The sequence below is a fragment of the Hetaerina americana genome, unplaced genomic scaffold (assembly GCF_022747635.1).
Source record: "Hetaerina americana unplaced genomic scaffold, ioHetAmer1.1.p SCAF_1, whole genome shotgun sequence".
NCBI classification, from domain to species: Eukaryota; Metazoa; Arthropoda; class Insecta; order Odonata; family Calopterygidae; genus Hetaerina; species Hetaerina americana.
The window spans coordinates 82,181,268-82,208,124 of record NW_027286069.1 but is presented as its reverse complement, the minus strand read 5'-3'; the positions used below and the strand labels follow the sequence as shown (position 1 = coordinate 82,208,124).

The following is a 26,857-nucleotide window of genomic DNA, read 5'->3' as shown; positions in this document are numbered from 1 at the left end:
AGTGAATACCACCTTCAAGGCAACGTCCCAAGGGCATGATACAGCGACTAGCGAATATATATATATATATATATATATATATATATATATATATATATATATATATATATATATATATATATATATATATATATATATATATATATATATAATTAAATTCAGAATCCACATTTTGATAAAACGGCGAGCGAGAAATCCCGGTACCATATCATTCAAGGGAGAAAATTAGCGAGGTCCGCATAGAATCCGGCTTCGCAAGGACGCCGCGAGATAAAAATTGGCCGACGAGTCCGGCGCGCTTCGCCCACGCGCGAGCACCCGCTCCCGTATGGCGAAAAACGAAAAGGGCTTTGAACCACGAACACCCGTCCACACCTTGGTGAATTCCATCAATGTTATACGTATTTTTCGACACAAAAAAGTCTGTCGATACATTATACACGAGGAATAACACTCTTCAAGAAATTATTCAAATAAAATACGTGAGCGAAAGTGTATTTCTCCGAGTAAGGTCCCGCACATGGGGCCAAACTAATTATGATTTTAGACCTGATCACCACCAATATACTAAAGAAAACTTCTTGATTAAAAAATAGAATCAATAATGAGTGGTCAATTTTTTACTCCCTTTTTGCCACTCTTAAGCTTCGGAAAAGCAGAATTTCGGAGCTGTCATATAAATAATTCCCTCCAGATGAAAATATAAAAACAGTAATGAAATGGCCCAAATACTGTACGAATAATGGTAACGAACAATTTCATGGCGAACCTTCGTCACAGCATCGGCTGTGATCCAACAAAAGGAATGTGAGATGATCACTCTAGCAGGTCTAAACAGTAGCGAGCGAGCATTTCTTCAAACCACAGGCGTCCTTGGGATGAAGCAGATGCTATGATAGGCGATGATCAAGAATTACGACTCTGGAATTGAGGGTGAGTAGAAGGTGGTGTCTACACCGATCTTTTAAAATATTTACATTGAATCCTCTAGGCTGCAGAACTGTTTCTCATTAATGTCCCTCCCTACCTTAAACGCCCTTTCATTTGCAGCCTGGAGGTGACCTACTCTCGAAAGGCAACACCTTTAAAAGAAATACACAGTGGTCGCAGGAATAATGGCATTAAAATTATTCTGCGAATGCAATAATAAGTGGAGTACTATCCACTTCCGATTTTTACCGATAAGACAGTACAATAAAGTATATTGGAACCGCTTCTGACAATTCAAAACATACATAGTTATTACACAAAGAAGCACTCGCGTTACAATATGAAGAAAAGTGATACATGGAGGATATCAGAGTTAAAATAGTGCCATTGAGCGATTAATTCAAACGCCGCAGCAGTTTACTATGAATTGGAGCGCGTAAGTAGATGGCCCGCGTTTTCCAAGATCCACGCGTTGATATCTCTCAGCTGTTAGCAAGAAGCGACAAGAATATTGAATGGTTTTTGGAAAAAAAAGAAAACCAGTTGAGGCCATGGCGTTATATATATTTAATATTTCTCCATCTAAGCGATCAACCGCGTTCACTTTCTCCAATGATGATCACGACTTGTGAAACTATTTCTAAAAAAATTAATTGCAAAATTTTAAAGTTAGTTTCCTACTAACATTGACCATATCACGTTGTACCAGCGCACACCGCCTCAGCACTGATTAAGCTAATGCCATCCAATGTTTGCTCTCCTCCGCGGACTTAAAATATTCATTAAAAAAATACTTAAAGTTTTTTGACTCACCGTGATATGAGTATAATTCCAAAGAAGGAGAAGTCCAGCTTCGAAATGATGTTGAGTTTCCTACAGCTACTACCTAATGTAAAATAAACTTTCATTCACACAACATTTCAACAATCACATCTCGCACTGAACTACTGAGAGCGCCCGTTCACGACGGCGGACCTCGCTGACTGCGGACGAGAACGAAAGCGCCCAAGCAATGTACCCACCCGGCCAGAGGGGCGACGTCACGCACGAGAACCTGGCTGGAGGCGCGCGCAACACGAACGTGAAGCGAGGCTTAACGCTATAAGCATCAATGGGTTTTGCCTTCGCTCCGCCGGCAGTAGATGCCATTAGTGAATTTAATGGAGTTTCCTCATCATTTTCGGTCATTCTTCAAGCCGGAAACAACAGGACCTTGGTATGCGAACTCCATATTATGTTTTGCTCGACTCGGATTTAACAAAGACTGATGTGTCTTCCCGACCCAGAGTAACTTTTCGCACATTGCCCATAGTTATATTTCCATTTAGTTTTTACCCAATTAATTGAACATTATATATAAGAAACTATAAGCATGTCCACAGGTAGTCTTAATTAGCTTGATAAATGAAAGAATTAAATTCCCTAAGAGAAAAAAAAACTTTCGGAAGGGCGGTTGGAGCCATTCAAATGCAATAATTGCTATAAATGTAAAAAAAATACGGGATGCTTATCACTCGTCCTCGCCAATACGTTGAATAATCATTATTTCTCTTTGATTATTATCCATGTAACCAAGATTTCTGCTTCAAAAAGGACAATGGAATATCGATACATATTTTTTTGCTTGTTTCAATGCCACCATGAGAGCCAATTACATTCATCCGGAGAAAGAAACCAAAGAACAATTCAATCGAATATTTTAAGGAGAGCTAATTTAAGGATAATTGATTTTATGATTGGCGATCTCATACAAGTGAATAATCAGCCTTCACTAAAATTAGTGATACCCACAAATAGGCAAATATAAATACCATGATATTCAATAGATATATAGAAACAATGTTATTATTATTACGTTAGAACTGTAATTTATTACAAGGTAATCTACTGGTTAAGGTAGGTTTAGGATGGACACAACTACCAAATAAATATTTTGTTTCTCCTAAAAAAACAGAACTCAACATCCTACCCTACAACAAGGCCTTCTTCATCTCTTTACACGCCCTTCATCTCTTTTCTTCTGTATACATCTTTCCTCCCTTCATCATATCCAACATCGCTATCCTATTCCTGCTCCTTCCTCATTTGCCTAACATTCTCTCCTCTATCATAGTCTTCCATATCCCACTACCAGTCAACACTCCCTTCAGCCATGATTTCTCCTAACAATCCCCTGTCCTCACGTGCCATACCTAGCACTTCCTCATTTGTTTTCCTTTTGCTCCATTTCACCTTCTCCATCCTTCTCAACACCCATATTTCAAAAGCCTCCAATCTTCATCTATCCTACTGCTTTAGTGACCATGTTTCTGCACCGTATGTAATTAGGCTCCATATAAAAGTTTTTACAAATCTTTTCTTAACATCCTTGCTTTACGTCCCTGTCATCAATTCCCTCCTCCTTGTGAAGGCCTCTTTGCCTAGTGCAATTCTACTTACATACCTACTACTTTGACCATTTCGGTCCAAAACACTTTCAAGATATGTAAACTGTTCCCACCACACCTGCTCTGGTTTTTGCCCTCCTAATTTAATGTTAAGCTTAGCCTTTCTCTTTCTGATAAATCGAATAGCCTTTGTTTAATTTATATTGATTCTCATCCCTTATCTATCGCACTGAGCTTCCATTTCACTCAGCAATGCTCGCAGCTCCTTGGCTGACTGACAAACTAGAGCTTGGTCATATGCTAACATAACTGATTTTATAAATTCCCCACTGACTTTTATTCCTACCTCCAGTTCTTCCCATACCTCTTTAATCATTTCCTCTGCATACAGGTTGAACAGCAACGGTGATAATGGGTAACCCTGCCTTACACCTCTTCCTAAGACTGCCCAACCAGACTCCCCGTTCCCCACCCACACCTGAGCTGTCTGAGACATGTACAGGTTGCGGATTAGCCTCCTATCCCTCCAATCTATTCCTATTTTCTGCAATATACTCATTAGTTTTCCCCAATGCACTCTATCAAACGCTTTTTCAAAATCTACAAAACAGGCAAATACCTCCTGGTTGTACTCTATATTCCTCTCAATTAATAATCTCATTACTGCAATGGCATCACGTGTACCTCTCCCCTTCCTAAACCCAAACTGATCATTTGCCCTACTCTCTATCGTTTTGTTTATGATCCTGAGAACAACTTTAGCTGCGTGGGATATCAAACTTATTGTCCTGTAGTCATCACATGATGTAGCTTTATCTTTTTCAGGATAGTAACTAACACTGATCTTACAAAGTCTTCCGGCCAGATTTCTTTCTCATAGATGCTATGAATTAGCCCATAAAGACCTTGTAGTAGTTCTGCAGGAAAGTTTTCCACCCCCACGGACTTATTTGATTTCATCTCACATAATTCCCTTTAAATCTCATCATGAAGTATGCCTGGGCCTAAACTATCTTCCTCTATGTCATTTTCTCTTTCTATATCTAAGCTTATGGCCTAAGTTCTTTACCATACAGTTATTCTATTAGCTCCTTCCATCCTTCTTGGATCTTTTCTGTTTCAACTATTATCTTAACCGATTTATCTCCAATGTTAACACAGAACATCCCTTCTTACTTCCTGAGTGTTTTAACCTTCTTTTGTAGCGCACCAATTTCACCCTTCCTCTGTATACTTTCCATAGCCTTGCATCTTCCACCACCTTCTTTTACTTTATTTGTTACCCATTTCAATTTATTATTTAACTCTTTATACTTCCCTCTGCTAATTCTATGCTTACATTTTTCCATTTCCTTCTTTCATCTGTCTTTCCAATCATTTCATCCGTGATCCATGGTTTCCTGGTCCTTTTCCTGTAAACAGTTTCAATAGTTTCTTTTGCGGTGTTTGATATCCCTTTTTTGAAATATTTCCATAAAAGTAAACATGTATCATGTTTAAATTTTCGTCAGCATAGAAGTGGTTGCAGCTTCCCTGAGGGTTTCCCAAGTCCGGTAGACCTCATTTACTAAATGACAAATTAAAATTTATTTTAGAATTATCCATGAAAATTCTTTTCATTAAAATTTTAAATAGTTCAATTTAGCACACATTTTTTCTCAATTTTTGAGTAACAACTCAAGTTATCTTATAATAAACCTGCTACTCTTTCATTGAACTGCACCCATAGAGCTATTTACTGATGTTTATTCCTATCCTGTACCCCATATATCAACAGAAGTTGCAAAGTGTGGTGAATCCCATTTGAACTCCCATACCCTTTACTTGGAAATAAACATGTTTCTGGATCATTCATGTACATATTTACTTAAAATTCAATGAGGGTTACCAGGGGTAGACACCAGTGTTCATTAGTGAGTGGGTAAAATCAACACACTCTGTTAGGAACATCAGCCTGCTTTTCATTATCTTAGAGTATAAAATTTAGAGCACATTTTATATTCAATTACAAATATTTTTGGAAATGGATACATTCGCTACCATTGTGTTTTCCAGGAAAGAAGGGGAAATGAAATATAATTTCTGCTTTCATAGATGCATTCCCATTATTAGAATCTACATTTGGGAATAAGAAGTGTTACTACTGCACACCCAATAAGTTTTCACCTAAGAAACCTAGTAGGAGCTGTTCAATGCTTGTATACCCTAAAGAACATAGTAAAAACAATGGAGATAAATGATTCCAAAGAAACTGCGGGAGATGCTACAACATTAACTTTTAATTGAGTCATACGCTTTTGTTAACGGAGTCATCCACAATTGTTTCATTGAGATAAATGATATTTAACACCTGTAATTTCCACAATACTATATTTATTCAAACAACCCAGTTTTCGACAGGGTTAAATATCATTTCTCATTATATTTACCATTTTTCACTAATCACAAGTGTTTAATATCATTTATCTCAGCATGAAAAGTTTCCACAAAGAAAAACCTGGAACTATACGATAGTAAAAACAATTTAGTCAGATGTACTAAAGCATATTCTATCAGAGTAAAACATGAGGAAGAGAGGCAATGGACTAGTAGACAAGTCAGGATGACAGGGTTGGAAGGGACTAAACAAAGTAATGTTACGTGATCCAAGAAACACACAAATCCTGCCATCAATAGCATGCTGAAATAAAATCTCTCGCCATTACCACAGAACTGTCAAACTAACAACTTTTTTAAGCAGTGGTTCCATTGAATTCCAATACTTTAAGGAAATGAGCAAAGCCTAATTGAAGGGTCATTAATTTCCAAATTCGATTTTTCAATGTATCAATCAGAACACAAATAATAAATGCAATTCATTCAAATATTAGAAAAAAAGATAAAATACAACGATGGTAGTATCAATCAAATTTAACACCATAATGACTCTCACATTTCTAGATTAAGATTCACATTTCTTTTTCTAGATCTACAGGATACAGAGCTGGTATGTACATATTTAAATATTTTTATAAGTTGATTATTTATTGGAATTCATTGAAAATTTGTTTAAAAAAAGGTCAATTTTATCAGTCAATGAATATTCACAGCCAATTAACAACAGAAAATACATCAATGTATGAGTTGTATGCCAAATTCGTAGGCAGAGGCAACATTCCATCATTGAAGTTAAATTGCCAGTTTGCATGTCATAATTATATACATACTGGTATGCATTTTAGAAAGTGATTGGATGCTAATGGGAAGAATGGATAAAGTGACTTATTCAGGAGGGAGGAAGTGTGGGTTGGAAGTAAATGAGGTGACAAAGGAGAGGAGGGCAGGAGGTGTGGCAGAGATTGAGAAGGGTCAGTACTAAGCATTGCTGAAGACAAAGATATTAGTCCATGGAGATTGGAAGAAACTTTTGTTGCGATGCTTTCCAATTAATAAATTCTTTCAGCAAGAGCCTTCATGTCCTGAATAAAATGGGGGGACAAGGAAACATTGCACTATCCTCAATGCTAACTGGATCCAGATAATTACACCCCAAATTAATCTTGAAAGTAAGCAGTTCTGGGTGATACATGTAGGGTTAAGAGGGGAACTGATCCTCATACTTATAACTTTATCAAAGCAATGAACCTTAAATTAACTAAGGAAATTCTTATTATGAGGCTTAAAGTATGTAATATAATTTTAAAACAAAACTCATACTGTAAGACCATACAATACACTCCAAAAAGCTTTCCCTAAAATAGAACTTTCTTAATGCCCAATGCATTGATAGAGTTATAACTCCAAAGTATCAATATTGGTATAGATAATTGTTTCAGACATAAACTTTGTGAAATTGTTCCATGAAGAATAATGTCCAAATAAAACTTTGTAACTCTACCAATACAAACTTGAATGCGACCTAGGTTTCACTGGGGAGCAGCATTATCACCCTAAATATTGATTACCGTGGTAAATATTAATATTGGTTTCAGGTGTTACAAAAGCTAAAATATTATGAGGGGAAGGCTGCTTCCATAAAATTAATTGAACTCAGCAGGACTCACAGTCCCATTAAAAGTAAGAAAAGATACCCAAGCCTCAGTCCTAACTTCCCCTGCCAAATTTGGCGGCCAGCCAGCATTGGGAACCCACGTTGCCCATTTCCCAAGAAGTTTGCCCATAAAAACTCTTATACAAAGCAAATACTCAGAGGGGTAGGGTATATCAAGTCTTAGCATTTCTTCGCCAACAATTGCACCCATCCCTAAATTAATGGAAGCATGGATGTGCAGACCCCTCTTAGAATAAGAATCATGACCTTAATCTTGCACTGAGATTCCGATGCCCTAGTAGTAAAGAGTGATGTGGTATAGGATGAGGAGAGGAGAAGAAGAGAATTCTGGAATGAAGGAAGTGGCAAAGTTTGGATCAGCAAGGGTATAAGAGAATGCCATTGGGCTGCTTATCTTCAATGGGGACAAGGTGACCACATACTTGACCAGACTTAGATAGTTTCATGCTTTAATTGATTATTAAACCATTTGGCAGCTATTTTAAAAGTGTATCCTGGCTACATAGTGCCTAGAATATTTGCGAGGGTTTGATTGTCCTCTTCACTCTCCCCTTTCCATATATTTAGTCATTCATATGAGTAGGACAGAGATCAAAGGAGAAGTGAAAAGGAAAAGCAATAATTAATTCTCTACACAGATCTAATTTATCAATGATAGAGTGAGACGGGATGGTAGCCATATCTTGTATACCTTAAATTGTAAGCATATATGCTAATGAGCATAAAGTACCTACAAAGAGGAATAATTCCAATAAATCCACAGTAATGCATTTTTCAAGTGTTTTGCCAAATAGCATGTGTAACACATGACATGTGATTACATCTCAAAGACTTCCTAAACATACATTTTGACATGCATATCAAGTCAATTATTTTAAACTCACTTGCATGATATTATCTAAGGAGGCATTTAATATTTTTCAGAATAAATTTATTAAAATTTATTATTACTATTTACTGACTAACAGCTACTTACATAAAATTACTTTCTGCAACACCATTGAAAATGGCTGTGATTTTTTTAATTTTGCAGATTGCATCAATGTCAATGAAAACAAATGCATTCCAAAAGGACTGCATTTTTTCCATCCATTCTATTTATATGTACCAACATTGGTTGGCTGGTTATCATAACATGATCCCAAAATAATAATGAATCACTTTTATTAAATAACTTGAGATCCTCAATTCACCACACAAGAGTAGTTAAGTTTCCAGTATTATTAATTACTGTCAATTGCCATATCTAGTGCATCACACCTAATATGTACATCACACTCCAAAGTATATTAATAAGAAAGAAACTAGTAATTATATTACTAAACAAACTATATAATAATGATTTAAAATTCAAAAAAACAGATAAGAATGTGAAACAGAAAAATCAAGCTCAATGCCATTAATATGATGAATGGCACTCAATGGCTTGAATCTAATATTTATTAACGCCGGGTTGCCAGTTTATATCTAATGATTTTCCCTGTGTCGGCCATTACCCTTTGAGGCAAGTAAAAAAACAACTAATATAATATTGGAAAAAGTTCAATATACCACTAAAAGAATTTCAAACAGTTTTCCCAGAATCTGCACTCTGCCGCATTTTAAATACTTTTTCTATCACAAACTCTTGTTCCATCCTAATATATCCGCTGAATTTCTCTCTATAGGAGCTCGTAAATTAACTAAACACCAACGCTATTATGTATTGCACTCTCTCTTTTCCACATCTATAGTAAAACTAAGAAATTTGAGGAGGCATTGGAAGCAGTTAGTGACTTTCTCCTGCGCCCATTAGTGCTCACGCGTCTTCTTCGAAACAGTAATTGTTCTGGTTAAAGGATATAGTTTATCTAAGTTACATACAGAAGCGTGCAAAACGTTGACACATAATTTTGTTGTTCCTGAGATCTGATGAGTCGATCATTTGTTTTGATATGCTATTTCGAAAACCACTTATTTGTGAGATTCATTGTATTGATTTTGCCTAGGCATGCTCCCAATTTAGGCTAATTTCTCATTTTATTTCAACCTTGACCATTAATACTAAGCACATTAGGATATGTGGTTCATAAATAAATACTTACGCCATACTGCAGACTGTGCTCAGAGTCCATAATATATTTTTGGTAATGAATTCCCGAGAATATTTTCCAAATTAATAGTCTGGTAACTCTGTGTGAACGCCTTTCTGACATTTTAAATGCACGTATAGGGAGAAACTTGCCGCGCAACGCCCTCCAATCACCGACATGGTTCGGGCACAATCTGTACCATAATTAAGCTTGTGTTTTGTCATTTAAACAAATGAGAAGCGTTAATCGCTGAAGTTTGCCAGTCATTAGTACACTTTTCTGAAAAATAAGGTTAAACTTTCCCGTGCTCATAATTAGAAATAATGGGCTCTGTTAAAGTAATAGAAAACGAGAGCCATTTTCAATCAGAACTTCAAAATGCAGGGATAAAGCTTGTTGTTGTAGATTTCTCGGCATCATGGTAAGAACAATTGAAATTATTGCTTGTCACTCCAGTTTTGAAAAAAAGGAAAGTTAATTATCATTGTGTATTCAATAGGTGTCCACCATGTGAAAGAATAGCTCCAAAATTTGCAGAAATGTCTCGCAAATATCCTAAGGCTGTGTTTCTTAAGGTTGATGTAGATCAGTGTCCAGAGACTGCGGCAGCTCATGCCATCACTGCTATGCCTACATTTATTTTGTTTAGGAATAAGGTAAGCATATTTTTAGTTAAATTTATAGCCGCTTGTAATATAAATATTGCTAACTGAAATTTCGTTCATTATGGTCTCTATTTTAGGCGAAAGTGGATAGAGTTCAAGGAGCCGACGAGGTAGCTCTTGATGCTAAAATACAGCATCACTATGGCACTGGAGAGGAAGCGGAGGATGATGCAGGAGTGCAGGGACATGTGAGTTTACCTTTTCTACTTCTCCTCAGTGTCTCAAAGCCCACTTTCCATTGCCTTGCAAGTCCCAAGAATTTTTGCTCGTTTATGTTTGAATGAAGAAAAATTTCATGTTTGTTAAGCACTCTCAATGTGTAGGAATGACTTAGAACATGTTTACTATAGTTATATACTTATCATCTATTGCAGCAAAAGCTTACTCATTGTCTGGATATTAATTTGCGCGTTATTTGTTGTTGCATATGTATAAACAATTTATTAAATAAAAAATATATGCATTCTTTGCAATGAATGGCAAAGTTTTATTTTCTTGCGATTTTTCTCCAGTTAATTTTATAATTTCCGAGACATTTTGCATGACATGACTACCCTATCTATTTTATGTTGTATTTGGTTTCCCCCATTCTTCCTTCTCTAAATCCAGATGGATCTTACCACATTCATCGTGAAGCAGCAGTGTGAATGCCTCAATGAATCTGATGAACACCCCTTCGTTCATTGTCTATCTAGTGGTGGTGGATACCTGGAGTCAGATGTTGACGAACAGGTAATTGTGGCCAGAAATGTTTCAGTGTGATGGAAAACCTACGAGGTAGTCAATAAGAATACATTCCTTGGCTTTATGCATTAATTTTGTCTGGCTCTCAAGTAAAAAATTCTGAGAAAATGTTTGGTAAGCATTGATATTAAAATTGCTACTGCTCTCTGTAAATTAAAAAGTATGTGCTTTTTTGGAGTGGAAGAAATATCTCATATACTTAACTATTATACATTTATAGCCATAATTCAGCAATCCTCTCAAAATGTGAATAGAAATTTATAAGTCACATTTTTCCTATGCTTACACTGTCATTTTAAAATATTAACCTCGGATACATAATGGACCAGTGTTTTATTTTTATATTTTTTCTTTCCAAATGTTGCTGATATTATATGTATATGACGGAGCTCTTGTTTATAAGGATTTATCATCATCATACCTTCAGCCATCATTCACAATATTAAATGTTTCTTTTTCATTGCAGCTTATCATCTCAATATCATTTACTCAATCTGTAAAGGTCCACTCCTTGAAAATTAAAGCTCCCCAGGACAAGGGACCAAAAACCATTAAAATTTTCATAAATCAACCACGCACCTTGGATTTTGATATGGCTGACTCATTTAAACCGGTGCAGGAAATTGAGTGAGTTTTGTATTTAGCATCGTCTTCTTTTGTTGAGTGACTTAAGTTATCTGATGTCCATTTGTGCCCGTCTTTAGTTCATGCATTAAAGAATTTTATAAAGATATATGTCATATTTGAAAGAATAGGCTACATACATCTTCAATGAGTATTTGATCTAAAAATTATTTTCATTCTTATTCCTGCGCAAAATTTTCAGTGGAGCAAGTTCTTGGCAGGTGCCCTGTTATGCTTCCACAGAAATTTAACCAAAATGGTAGCCTTTATTTTGCCAAGGCAGCGGTACCATATTGTGATTTATTTTATCATCTTGAGAACTTATTACCCTCCTCCCATTCCCATTACTGAAAATCTGTAATGGTGATGTTTCTCCTTCCTAATTTCATTCCTCTATTAAACTCTGTATCAGCTTCACTAACCTTCCCTTAGTTATTATAGGTATGTATCATTAGCTAATATCATATATTTAAACTTGGTTGCTTTTGGGAAAAATATTTCGTCTTCTCATGAAGGCTTAAGAAGAATCAAAATGATCACCTTTATATTTTCTAATATAACTAGTGTCTATTTAATAGGACTCTTTGCTGTTACTCATATACCATAGACACCCATATCCCACAAGTCATCAAAATTTACCTGCTAAATGCATTTCTTCACTCTAAGTTGGTGTATCTTATGAAGATATTGAAAATTAAGGTGTGTAAAGGTGATTGCTTCCTGAGAAAAATTATAAAATCAGTTATGTTGTATCAGCAACAAAAATACGTTAGTATTTTATGATTAACAACCAGTCCACATTGCATCATATTTTCCCCTTAGCTTTGGCATGCATTAAGGATGGCACTATGATATCAGTTTCTATTCTGTAAGAGTTGCCAATGCCTTTTCTGGGTACCATGAGTGTGTTCAGCTACTAAGGTCATGATGTTATGCATTGCTGAAATGGCATCAACTAACACATTGCTCTGTGGTTGTCTTGTCTTAATTGTCATTAAAAATGCTTTTAACTCTTGTAAATTTCTACGAATTCTGAGAATTGATGCAGCTGATTTTGATACAACTGCTACTGACTGTAGAATGAGCTGTAGTATTCAAAGAGAAGGCTGTAGGATCAATTAATCCCTAACAAGATTTTTGATGAAAATTTTGTCTGTCTGAGTCTCCCATGAACATTCATAAAAACACTATCTCTACATAATTCAGCAATTTGAAGCATACCTTAGATTTCAGTGATCCACAACTTTAAATCCATAATTATGCCAAAGATATAAATATTTTAACATAGCATATTACAATCTAAAAAATTATTATTTGCAAAATTAAGGTAAAATAGGAATTAATATCTTATGTGATTGTTATTTGTAAAATATAGTTCTTTAACAATAATTTTTATTGAAAGTGTTTTCTGGATGGAACTTAAATTTATTTATTGCTGGTAAATTTAACAAATAAGCATTTCAAAATGAAGAACTTTTGCTCATAGTGAAAATAACGGTTGAAAATTGACTACTATGAAGGTGTTGGACAGGAGTCATTGTGCCAGTGAGCCAGGTATTACTTTTAAAAAAATGTAATGAAAGCAACAGAACCTTGTCTTAAGTTGCATAGCACTTTTTGTGTATTTCTCTATCAATGTTTAATTTCATTAAAACCTGTGACTGGTGTAGTATTTACAGAGGCTAATGGATTTAAACAGACAGTGAAAATATTTTCCAAAAGTGTGTTCCAATTGCTTGGCACCAATGCCAATAAATTGCATCAGTTCATTTACATGGATAGTTCCAAAGAAACTGCGGGAGATGCCGCAACAGTAACTTTTAACGGAGTCATCCGCTAATGTGCATTTCAATGCAACAATTTCAGAGTGTAAAAATCATTCGCCTTGACTGGGATTCGAACCCAGATCCCTCAATATCCGGTCGAGTGCTTTAGCCACTTAAGCTACCGAGGCGTTCTCTTAAACTCTGAAATTTTGGGGCTTTTATGTATGTACGGTATTTCGTCACAACATCTTGTTCCTTTAAAAGCCCCAAAATTTCAGAGTTTAAGAGGACGCCTCGGTAGCTTAAGTGGCTAAAGCACTCGACCGGATATTGAGGGATCTGGGTTCGAATCCCAGTCAAGGCGAATGATTTTTACACTCTGAAATTGTTGCATTGAAATACATGGATAGTATTAGTTTCACTGAATAAGCTTCTGTGGTGCCATAAATAGCACCGGTTGTCACTGATTCTGGGCATATTAATGGAATAACTACCAATGCCCTTTGAGCGGTGGCTTAAAAATTATGGAATAACCCTAATTTGACAGATTCTGTTTGACCACAGATAATTTTGTTACTATTATATTTATATCATATTATTCTAGATTCATGTTTTTTAAATGGTTTTTTCCAGATTGACACCAGAAGATTTAGATGGAACGCCAGTAAATCTACGATATGTGAAATTTCAGAATGTGCAAAACATACAACTCTTCATTCGGGACAACCAGGCTGGTGGTGAGGTGACAGCTATTGACCATCTTGTAATCGTTGGATCCCCAATTTCAACTACCAATATGTCGGAGTTCAAGCGAGTTTCTGGTAGAAAAGGAGAAAGCCATTGAATCTGTCGCTATGGATAGTAGCCAGGAGGAGGTTGAGTGGATAGGAACAGGACTCATTTCTATTCATTTGCTACTGGGGTTTCCTGTTGGTGAATAATGCATTGCTTTATGCAGACATGAACTCATGTTGCATATCACATGACTCTGTTGTGATATTTCCTCGGTTGGATTAACAGAAGGATAATGCTAGTTCCAAAACAGGGATATTCTTCTGGGAGGCAGAAGCTGTTTAGGGTGTAAAAGTTATGCCTGGTGGAATACAATTAACGCAAAAGAAGATAGTGCAATTGGTTGAACCAATGCTGATGATACTATCACTTTTACAATTTTGTCATTCTTGTAAAACTTTTTTCATTTCTAGTTTTTAACCATTGTCAAATGTCAATATATATTTGTATTATAATGTGAACTTTAATTTTCTGAAAAATGTTTGAAGAAGTTACTTACCAAAAAGCATATTGTTGCTATTTGGTCTGGCCCTAAGTCAAGCGTGCATTGTATTATTACGGATGGCTTAATAGGATAATGATGGAACACTCTTAATTTTAACTTTTTGTATAAACTTGATATTTTTCAAGGAGCTATTTAAACTTGAGTGTGCCATTATCTTCTCGTTCCTATATACCACTCAGCCTCAAGTGCTACGAATTGTATTAAAGAAGTTGTTGAAGTTCTGACTGAACTTGACCATTTCCACCCAGTTAAACCTTCCAAATTATAATAAAATAAATTTATTGCATTTCCAGGATTTTATGTATTTCTTAACCCAGGAATATCAACTGGCAACAGTAAAACTGGTCATATTAATTTTTGTTAGAGAAATTATTTTTTGTGCAATACAAAAGCAAAGTGATACTGGATAGTTACATATTAAATGCTTTTAATTTGATAGTTTGCTGAGTGAAAAGAGGGAAAGTCAACAAACAAAGAAATTTCATAATCTCAGCTGTGTGACTACTCCTGATTTTATTTTTAAACATCCAAAAAAATCTGTATGTGCTTCCCTTACAATACCAGATGTTGATAGGCATGTCCTATGTCTGTTCATGATTGAAAAACTATGAATCCAAATTTATGTCCATAAACCAATACATGTGATAAATAAAAACACCACAAAAACATTTTGATGTATTGCTATACGTGAAGTACCTTAGGTGTAAAAATTTAAATTTCACAGTTATGAAGTAAAACGATGTCATCATCAGATTCCAGTATATTAATTAATTATTACACCTGCTCCATAATCCAATTCAAGAGGCGTCCCAATTGCAATGCCTGAAAGTTATACTGGAAGACTGACAGTGGGCCACATTTTCAAAATTCTTAATATGCTGAGGTAATGGAAGGCTGTAGCATGTAAAATAATATGGTACTGCAGATTTCTAATAAAAAGGCCTATTGTTGCATGTACAAAATCCTTGGCATTTCTTTTATTAAATGATCTCAATTTATTTCCAAGTACTTACCTATACTTGTGGTGTTTACAGAGAAAAACATGAACGAGATCAATTTCTCACACATATTTACAGTCTGTAAATCTGCTAAATAGATTTCAATATGAAATCATGTTGCTTTTCCATTACTACCTCTTCCTCACCTTGGCAGTAGCACTGATATTTCCTTTCCTTGTGCTTTGACGAAGTTCAGAATCATCACTGTCATTAAAGAGATCTTTCACTTTCACTAGGCGGCCCTTGGCATTAATTTTCATTGTAGTCTCAGCACTTAATCTATTATGTTTAACCGTAGCATTATTTGGATTTAATAAAGCCATCAGACCCCATGGCTCCGATCCTTCACTGGCTCCCTTTGTTGAACTATTCTTGGCTTCATTCATGAAAATGAACATGATAGGACATACATTGCTGAGTAAATGAAAGATGCAGATTAATGCCGACATAAAGGAGCAATGCACTGAAGCCAGAATGCTTATCAAATATACATTAAGGGCAGTAACTACTTGAGGGATAATACTTGCCACAATTGTAAAATACATACCTCTAGTTCCTACATCTAGTGTTTTTTCATCTGAGAGATCCATCATTTCTTCCAATAACCAAGCCGCACTGCGAAGTTCAATTTTCACTCGCTCCAGCTCTTGTCCAGTCACATTTTTACTGACATTGAGCATCCTCTCAAGAGGATTCTCAACATAGAGAGGTGACGCATCAGGCTTTATGATCCCTACTCCAAAACTGTCTTGATGGCCCTTGGCTAAAGATAACCCCCTTCCTTCAAAATCGAAGGAGGCATAGAAATCAAAGAATCCTAAGAGGAGAGAGTGAAGTGATTCATTATTCTTTGATGGGGGTACACACAAAATATCACGTATGAAAGTGCAGTTCACTCCATCATCAGAAATTCGTCGATCCTGTGGGCCTGCAAGAAAGACAATTGTTGCTTGCAAATCTAAAATGCAGACAAGACATTCAAATTTGTTAAATAAAAAGGAAAGTCAAGCACAAAATACGCAATTCCCTTACCAGCCATTGAGATGAGTGTGGTGAGTGATGGTAGCACAGGATGTGGCTTGCAGCACTGCAGATAATGCAATACCAATAGTGTCAAAGTGAAGTTTGTTATGTATGGACCAGGTGATTCATTGGTTAAGCACACAGCCTTGGCCCAGTGTCTTACAACAAACACTAGAGGACGCACTCTTAAATCCAATGATCCCATAATCCAGAGAAGCTCTGACATGTAAACTGCTGTTCTAATAAATGGAACATAGAGGTATTTTGTAATAAATCAATAGTTTTAATTGCAATAGTTTCATGATGAAAGAATTCAATCTTATAAGTTACCGCATTGTTCAGTTTCACCCACCCTACAACATAGAGAAAATCACACAGGTATGGGGGACAGTTCAATTCTGATCCCTTCAGAAGTTCCCTACAAAGTTCTGGTATTCACAAATTCGTCCAGCTTGAGTAGTGCCCACATTAGAATTGCATTGATATTTTTGCACATTGTATTTAGGAGATTAAAAAGTTGATTTCCCTAAGTTAACATCACAAGTACAACATAAGGAAGACCATTCAGTTTGTACTCATCCAGCTGATTATTAAAACACAGACTTCTCTGTGGAATGGACTGAAGTGTTAAAACCAAAGTTTTGACATACGGCATTGAAAATGTTCCCTAAACTTCCAGACCATTCCACCTGAACCTGATCACAGAATTAAAATGACATGACATACATAATAAACTATTGCAGGCTTAGTGAAAATTGTCAACTTTAACAGAATTTCCATCAGTAAAACCTTTCCTTCAAGTTGTACAATCATTCGTAATACTTATCTAACCTCCATCTGATCCTTAATTACTGTACTAAGAGACTGCAGACATACAACGAACCGCTGATTGCTCCATGCACTATTTGTGCTCTAGGGAAGTGGTGCCTCCCCTTTGAGGATGCAGATGTTTTTACATATTTTCCTCATAGATTATTGGGCACATATTTGCTGTTTTATGGTACCAAGTACATAAAGTGGAAGGACTATTGGTTACTACAAGAACAAAAGGTTGGTAAGTTATGTCATGCGCATACACTTGCTGTGTCATTGCATTAACAATGATAGTGAATCCCCATTCACACTGCAGAAGCAACAAGATGTGATTTTGTTGGACATAGCATTGTTTCCCGTAATTTTGAAACATGCTGGCCTCCATTCCGACAGTAAATATCCTCGGCCATAAAACTGATCCTGGACAGACACATGGATTGGGCAGGAAGATTTTCTGATATTTTATTCCCACTTGGTCTTTAACTGCATCAGTGCAATTCTAACATTTCAGAATTTTTCTATTCATAACTTTTATACATCATTAAATGGTTACACACCACAACAGATATCATTAAAAAATATTAAAAGCAAAACAGAATACCTGTTTACATTTACTTGAAGAGGAAAAAGAAACATTTGATAGCAATAGTAGTTTGGTTTTGTTGGTTGAAACATTTGTGCTATATGAAGAAGCTGATAGTTTATTTAATATTGTGATGCCCATGCATTTCTTAGTCTTGGGTCTTAGCCTAGCACGAATAAAATTTAGCTTATATCTGGTAAAATTTTGTCCCCTTCAAGACGGGTTATTGCTGTATGCTCTCTCTTGGATGGCTCAGTTGTCAATAAGTGAGATCAAATATTGTCAGCAACACTAGATGAAATTAGGATCCACCAATATGATATAGGTCTAAAGCAAAATATGACCAAATGGTATGGATAGTGCACTCACTTTGTCATTCATAACTTTTCTATTCTTCTTATTTATTACTGCAGGTTGTTGGATAATTCTCCAAGAGCACGTTGATTATTTAAAGATGTATGATACATGCAGGCACTGAGTTAGCATAAATACAAAATGATCTACATGAGCACCTGTTAGTGCAAGATTTTTCAATAGAGCAGTGAGACATCTCTTTTCCCCTAGCATGGTGCTTTCGCCATATAGACAAAGCTGACAGAGTACTAGTCAAAGAATTCTTTATTTATATCATAGATAACCAGATCCAATAGCTTTCTCTACAGTTGTTCCAAGAATGCCACTAAAAAGAACTCAAAAACTTTGTTAATACCACATAAATATCTTTACTACACAACCCAGGTTTTACCTGCTGTGCAATATCTTTAGGTTCTGTTCTCTGCAACATCAACCATGTTTCACAGCAACAAAACCCAAGTTTTGTAATACGGGTTATTACACGGAATTAATGAAATTTTGGAGTACTGTGGAATCATGTAGTTCCATGAAGTTATGCTGGCAACAATTTCTTATACAAGGATATGTCTCATGAGGTGAGCTTAGCCCTACAGCCCCTTTGTTGTCCAGAATCAGCAGACGTGAGAAGATGGATTAAACAGGCTTTTAACCTGGATTAACCAGGCTTTTGAAGCTTTTTGGCTCGGCCTAGCCCAGTTAGGCCAGCCCCTGAACTCAGGGCTGTCACTAATAAACCAAGAATCTTCTTTCCTCTCATTGGCAGCATTGAGAGAGGATGCAATTCATAGTAAATAAAAATCTGACTTTAACATATTATTGTCTTACTCCCAGTTTAAAACTACCATTGTTTCAGGTAATCATCATTGGAAAACTGAAATTTCCACAGTTACTCTTCTTCACTTTTTTTGTAAGGTAAAGCTTTTCAATTGCCTTTATAGATATAATGCTGAATTCAAGTTGTATCAAATTTTTTATAAGATAGGTGCATGTGGACGTTTTATGACCAGGAACTTTTTAATGACTGTTACTTCACTCCAGAAAATTTTGAAATAAATTTTTCCATAAGGGAAAATTTTTGCACCTTGGAAAATCAAAGCGGTGATCTATTCATTCAGACTCCTTAGTTCTGCCTAGCATGAAAAGATGATGAGATGGAATTCCTTTCAGAAAATATTCTGAAGATGAGATAGCTCTCGATCATATCTCCAGGTGGGGACTACTGGGAGGGGGCCTACATAGGATAGGGATATGGAATGTTAGATCATTATGGGCTTGCGGGAAGTTTGAAAATGCTAAGATGGAGATGGACAGACTGGGAATATATATCCTGGGAATGAGCTAGATTCATTGAGTAAGGACTCATGACTTCTGGACCAATGGATGTAAAGTGATATATTCAGAACATAACCATAAGATTGCAGGAGTGGGCATCTTACTAAAAAATGAATGGGCAAGAATTAATTTGTGCTGGAAATGCAATGAGAGAATTCATGCACATAACACTTTCAGGTTTAACTTTGTGGAATTCCTTCATGGTGAGGGTAAAAAAGAAACTTTACACTTCCACAATAAAGATTTAATATTTCGTGACCATGCTTTCGATGCTGTGCATCATCATCACCACCTGATGATTATGCACAGCATCGAAACCATGGTTGCAAAATATTAAATCTTTATTGTGGAAGTGTTAAGTTTCTTTTTTACCCTCATCATGAAAGAATCCAGCTAGTAGAGGTGTATATGCCAATATCCTGTTATTCAGAAGAGGAAATAAAAGAAGTACACCAACAACTAGAAGAGGTTCTGAAACCAGTAAAAGAGAAGGAGAACCTAATCATGATGGGCGACTGGAACGTTATGGCTAGAGAGAGAAACAGTGCATGATAGTTTGGCATTGGAAAATTAAAGAATAGAATTCAGCAATGAGAGAAACATGGCATTGGCAAATACCATCTTTGAGCAACATTCAAGAAAACACACATGAAAGGTGCCAGGGGACAGGGCAAGATACTAAATTGACTACATCCTCATCTGAACGGGATACAAGAACTAAGTTACGCAATGCATGAGCTGCTCTGGCATTGTTTTAAATGGTGATGACAGTCTGGTGGTCATGGACTGCTGACTATGATACAAGAAGATAAAGAAAGTGACACAGAAACCCTGATGGAACACAAAGATACCGGTAGAAAAGGAAGCAAGAGAGAAGTTCACCATGATCATTGAAATAAAAATAGAAGGGCTAAATGATACTAGCATATAAGGCAATGGAAGGAAATTAAGAATATTATAATCAAAAGAACATATGAGCAACACATACGTAAGGAAGCAATATCCAAGCAGCCATGGATAACAGCTCAAATAAGAGGCCTCATAGAGACAAGAAAAAGATGCAAGGAACTAAGAAATGAAACTGAAGGCACTTTATAAGAAATTGTGAAATCAAGTCTTATGACACTAAGGAAGAGTGGATAGAAAGAAAGCAGTAACGAGGAAATAAACGCAAAGAACGGGAAACAGTAAAATGGCTTATAAATTGACAGAGAGAAACTAGAGAATAAAAAACAAAATCCCATAAAGTCCAAGATACTAAGAAGATGAAGATATTGGGATGGAAGGAACACACTCAAAAACTCTACCATGGACCCAAGCCATTGAAAGGTGACTTAATTAAAGAAGAACTTTTGATAAAAGACAAATTGAGCCTGGAGATAATGAGAATCAAATTTGATAGCCATTAATGATATGAAGAAAAAGGCGCCAGGAGTTGACAAAATAAACAGATAAATAACCAAGACACTTGGGATCAAAGGACTAAGTGCCTTTAACTAACTGCTGTTTACTCCTCTGAAAATGTGTGACCCATTTTGTTAGTAATCCCATAAATTAATCCGCAGAACAAACACAAACTTAAGGAACTATATTTAAAAGAAGATAAGTCAATATCTTGAATAGGTACATCAACGATAAATACCCTCCATTCATTTTAAATTGTTCTATATTATGCCACCATAATATCACCACAACACTCCCTGGTTGCCGTCAAAGGATGAACATTGGTGTTATCTGTCCTTGTTTTGGGACTAACCACTGCAACAATTTTCCCAGCCTCAGAAGAGGATGTTCTATTTGATGCAGTGAAGTTTTACAAATCTTTGATTTGATTCTTGGAAAGCAAGACTATGGTAAGCTCCAAAATAAATCCCATTCCATACCTATTTGCTAATCAAACTGTTTTCTTTTCTTGGTAAAAAAATTGTAGATGATGCTGCATACAAGATGACCCTTCTTGGTACCATTGCTAGATGATATGACAATTGCTATACACCAATCGGAAGACTTTTTCTCATGTAAATACATCTTTATAAATATTACAATAAAATACAATGTCAACATATTTTTAGAGGAGATCCAAGCTGGGTATGTTTACAACATTTACGCCTATATCAGCACATGTTTCTTTGAAAATTTCTAATTTCATTAATTCTTTGTGGAATCTTTTTAATGCAATGTGATTATATTAAGAACATTAAGGGATATTTATATTAAGAACATTAAAGGATATTTGACTTGAAAGTACTATCTAAAATGCAAACCTTGATTTTTTCGTTTTCACTCTAATTTGCAATTAATTATTCACATTCAAAGGGGAGCTTGTGCACTTCACAAGCGAATATCCTATGATAGGCAATGAATACATTTGTCAACACCACACCTACAACTAGTAGTCTCACTAAATATATATAGAAGGTGAAACATTAACAACTGGGGTTACTCAACAATTTAAAACATCATATACTCACTGATTCATCATTGTAACATCACATTCAAGAGATGTGAAATCTTGGTGATACTTCACTATAGGAACTCGAGCCTGAAGTATCCGACGCACATGGGTGCACCCTGGGAGAAATAACTGCAGAAGATCCCCTACTGATTCCATTTGCCGTTGCATTTGAGCACGCCCATTTGAAGATATCATTTTTGTTTGAAATATCAACCTTAAAGAATGTGAATTTTCATCTTCTTCCTGTATTATTTAACAACATGGATACATAAGGATAAATATTTTGGCACCAGAATATATATGCACCTTTAATAATTAATCTTGCTAAGTAACAGAAGGAATAAAAAATATTAATAAAATAAATTCGTATTTGTATAAATTTAAGTTTTTGTCCACAATCATTGCAGGAGATCCCAAAGATAAGTACCTGAACAACATTAATGTTCTTAGGAAAACACTTAAATGCCATGAGATCACTGCTGTGGTTATAGAGAATTCAGAAAAAGGTGAGCATATACAAAGATCTTATCTTCTGTGTAATTCAGTTAAGGCGTCAAAAAGTTAGTAACTGGCTTTCTGAGGAATTCTTTGGCAAGTAAAAATAGAAAGATAGACATAACATATGGTTTACCTACCATTAAAGCTATAAATTTTACCATCATTGAATGCAGTTGATTCAACACAGCCTGCAATTCTGAATTAAAATACATGGTTGGGCAAAAAGTAACGGGAAAAGTTTCAGAAAATAGGTTTATTTAGATATTGCCACAATGCCTCAAAATTCTTCAAAGTACATCCCTTGAGCATCGATACACTTTTGCCAAAAGCTTTTCCACAACTCAAAGGCTCTCTGGAAGGTGGATTTTGGAAGGCTATTAAGGGGACGCATGCAAGCTTCTTAGTCGGCACTTAGGGTCCCATGGTGGTCCTTTGAGGGAGGTTTTCACTTTTGGGAATAGGAAATATTCCGCTGGGGCCAAGTTGAGACTATAAGGGGACTAGGGAATCATCGCGATGCCATTTCAGGCCTTTGTAAATAGACACTCCTCTGCTCTTGGATGTCTGTCAAGACTTTCGGGACAAGTTTAGCATGGATCTTTCACATCACCAAATTTTCAGTGATAATGGTGTGCATTGTCATCTAATCAATGCCAATATGACCTACGATCATGCGTACACTAAAGCGACAGCCAGAATTCAGCACTTCACGCACACATCAGGGAAAAATTGTTACCATTACTTTTTCTACAAACCTTGTGTACTATGATTGACCCAACGTGATTTGATCCCTTGATTGGATCTCATCCCAACTCATCCCATCCCATCAAATCCCATCCCAAGAAAGGGAAAAGCAGCTGTCTGGAAAAAACTATAGGAAAATAAGTTTCAATTCGCCTGTGACTAACATAGCACTTAGAATCACCAACAAAATATTGGAGAAGAGGGTGAATGTTTAAGGATCCTTTTCTGGGTTCAGAAAGGGGAGAGGTACAGGTGATACCAAAGAATTAATAACGTCAGTGATATAACAAAACATAGAATACAACCAGGATGTATTTATTTCATAGATTTTGAGAAGGCGTTTCACAGAGCAAACTGAGTACAATAACTACTGTACTGTAAAATATAGGAGTACATTGGAAGGGTAAGAGACTTATTTAGAATATGAACAAGTCTCAGACTTTACAGGTAGTGGATAATGTCAGGATGAGCAGTTTTATGTTAAGCAGGGGAGGGCAAGACAGAGCTGCCCACTATGGCCAATGCTGTTCAACATATACACAGAGAAAACATTAAAAAGAAATGGGAAGAACTGGAGGCAGGACAAAGTTAGGTGAGGAGTTCATGAAATCAGCAAAATTTGTAGATGATCAAGCCTTAGTTAGAAGTTAGCCAAAGGATTACAATCATTGCCAAGCACATAACAAAATCAGTTTGATAGGTAAAGGATAAGACACAGTAATAAACCCAAAAGTCAGTTAGTAGGTAATGGTAGAGTTCACCCAGTACTAAGCGCGACGGCGTGTGAAATTCACACATCAGGGTAGGTTTCCGTGCCGGTTATGGTTTCCCAGGAAGATCTAGTACCCAAAAAATCATATAGCTTGGGTGGAGCTGCAGGTGCCCAGAGTGCCTTGCCCAGGAATAAAAACCCGGGCCCTCCGGTCAGTAGTCCAATGCTCTACCCCTGGACTACCGCGACCCACTTAAGGATAAGAATTAATGTACATAAGACAAGGGTAATGAGGTTCTGGAGGAAGGCTAAGTTCAATATTAAAAATAGAGGGAAAAAACTATAGCAGCTCACCCATTTAGATGATGGTCCAAGGGCCAACGTGACATTATAAAGCCCAGGACATTGCAAGAAGAACTACAGCAGATAAACAAGTGTTTACGCAAAAAAGAGAGTTTAGCGCAAGGACCTTGAGCATGTCTGTTAAAAGAATACATCGGTGAAGGCTTAAATATGGAGTATACTTTTGTATGGAGCAGAAAATTGGTCAGTCAAGCAAGAGCAGAACCATACACTGTAGGTTTGAGAGGTGAGTGAGAAGAATAATGGAAAGAGTAAAATGGGCAAAAAAGGAAAACAAACAAATAAATAACATGGTAGTTAAGGAGAGAGGGAGTTTTTGGGAGAAATTAAATGAAGTCAGGAAAAGGGAAAGCATGGCATTTTGATTGGTGATAGCATGTTGAAGACTGTGAGATGGGAATGTTATGCAGATAAGGTAGGGAAAGGAAACTATATGACTGTTGGACAGCATGAATGAGGCTCAGTGGAAGTCATTCATAGTATTTCTTTTGATGAGAGGGGATTACTAATACAACATGAAATGTTTGGCTAGATTTAGGCAGTAGCATTTCCATCCAAAACTTTTAGGGTAATCTGCCATTAATATCGTAGTTCTGGGAACATGAATTTAACTAAAATTTTACGTAAGGGAAAATGTAACATAAGGTGCAATGCTCGGGAACTATTAACAAGTCAGGACTGCCTTAAAGCTAATAGCAATCCAGCAGAATTTGCTCATATATAATTGACAAATATTGTATATGAATATACAAACCTCAAAGTTACAAGCGTCCAACTGTAGACTTAGGTCAAGATCACATCCCTTACGTCCATATCCATTCACAGATGACCCAAAAGGTAAAGCTTTAGCTTTAGGAAAAATTCCTCGCAGAGCAAGTTCCAACTGACGAGCTGTCAGGAAGCGCAGACGGGTGCCAAGATCATCCAGACAGGATAAATTATACAAAAATTGCACTTGATCAGAGAACTGAAAATTACAAGAAACATGAAGTTGTAAAATGTTTAATTCCATTAACCAAATTAATTCAAAAGTATAAAATTTGCTGGGAATACTAATAATTTAATTGGTTTGACTTCTTAAGGGTATATCCATTTGCCTGCGATTAATGGTCATAAGAGGAATTATAATTACCGAAACACAACTCGCAAGGTTCTTCATCATATCTCCAACTGATAAAGTAATTTGGCCATAATGTGGAGAAGGAAGGTTATCTGCATTACTAATATGCTTGGGTTTCCTCTTTCCTTTAAGGGAATGACCCCCGCCTTTCAAACGAAACCATAAAATCGGCGATCTTACTGGAACAATTTCACTGTGACTCAAATGACCGGAAACATTTATAATATTTGATACATCTTCAACATTTGACAACTCCACCAAAAAGAATTGCTGCAAGATGGTTAAACAAAACAATTAATTAATAACCCAAATGTTAACCAAGTAGTACAAAAACAAGTATTGGATACGTTTGAAAAAGAACTGCACGCGACCCAAACAAGCAATAATTTTACTATTAGTTCAACAGACCTATAAATAAATGTACATTAGAGCCCTTCAATTATTAATTTAAGACTATTAATATGATATGGAGTGATCAATAGGCAATGATCTCGTTCCAGAATATTAAGCACACAAAAATCCAGCAGAAACGTTACACTCTCGTTGACTTATTTCAACGATGGTCAAAAGAAATATCTTACCATGTCATCAGATAATGAATAATGATACATTTGCTTCACAGAAGCATACTGAGAAATGTAGGTGAATAATTCAGGGTGAGAATGTTCAGATTGCACCTGAACAAGGATACTTCTTTCTGCTTCATTCCGCCTTTGTTTTATCATCGAATCATAAGAAGAAACATTTTTTTTCGAAAGTGGTAGGGAATCAGAAGTTGGTTCATCTGAAGCAAAATTTCGGAAACAATTAAAACCGTGGAGGAGTATAGAATTACTTGGAAGTATATCATGAAAAGCATTTACCTGAAATATTCCTAATATTAACATTACTCCCGATAATGTAAAAAACCGGTTGAAAAACCTTCCAGAAATTAGCGGCCTGGACTTTGGGATAAGTTAATATTCTAAAGTGGTTTGAATAACAAAAGGCACGGAAAATGGACATAATACAGGAACTGCAAGAAAAACTGGAACTAATCCATTTTCAAAGACGAATAATATTTATTTTCTCACAATACTAACATGTGTAATCTGAATTTTTCATTTCTAATTCGACTTTCCTTTGTTATCATTGGATTGATCGTCATTTCCACACACACTTAAGGCGGTTTTTTCCAATCGAATATAAGTATATTTAAACATAAGTTACGCATATCTTGTAGTATTTGGTATAATTGAAGCTGAATACTTAAGCATATGACTGAAGTTATTATTCCATATTTACATGGCTCTTTCTTGTCATTGTGCAGATGACTGGACTTTTGAA

The 26,857-nt window shown here is 36.0% G+C and overlaps 3 protein-coding genes across 5 annotated transcripts in view; 1 reads left to right on the top strand and 2 right to left on the bottom strand.

Annotated features, from left to right (window-relative positions):
* Positions 1-9,468, bottom strand: part of pio (zona pellucida domain-containing protein piopio) — a 233,877-nt gene extending 224,409 nt beyond the window's left edge. For 2 of the 3 annotated variants that reach the window (XM_071592405.1, XM_071592413.1), the window contains exon 1: positions 1,744-1,896. The gene's annotated coding sequence lies outside the window, so the exon portion shown is untranslated. Of the gene's footprint in view, positions 1-1,743; positions 1,897-9,452 lie in introns of those variants that run through there. The other variant, XM_071592431.1, reaches the window with a different exon arrangement.
* Positions 9,469-9,687: 219 nt separating this feature from the next.
* Txl (Thioredoxin-like) lies at positions 9,688-15,202 on the top strand. The gene is made up of 6 exons (XM_071592396.1): positions 9,688-9,861; positions 9,940-10,096; positions 10,183-10,293; positions 10,715-10,837; positions 11,316-11,476; positions 13,873-15,202. The coding sequence occupies exons 1-6, from the start codon at positions 9,764-9,766 to the stop codon at positions 14,081-14,083; spliced, it is 861 nt and encodes a 286-aa protein (XP_071448497.1). The 5' UTR covers positions 9,688-9,763; the 3' UTR covers positions 14,084-15,202.
* A 94-nt stretch (positions 15,203-15,296) lies between these two features.
* Positions 15,297-26,627, bottom strand: LOC139693997 (poly(A) RNA polymerase, mitochondrial-like). The gene is made up of 8 exons (XM_071592384.1): positions 26,395-26,627; positions 26,113-26,315; positions 25,544-25,801; positions 25,166-25,378; positions 22,111-22,337; positions 16,567-16,796; positions 16,082-16,462; positions 15,297-15,910 (listed from the first exon to the last, which is right to left on the bottom strand). The coding sequence occupies exons 1-8, from the start codon at positions 26,534-26,536 to the stop codon at positions 15,666-15,668; spliced, it is 1,899 nt and encodes a 632-aa protein (XP_071448485.1). The 5' UTR covers positions 26,537-26,627; the 3' UTR covers positions 15,297-15,665.
* Positions 26,628-26,857: the final 230 nt, after the last annotated feature.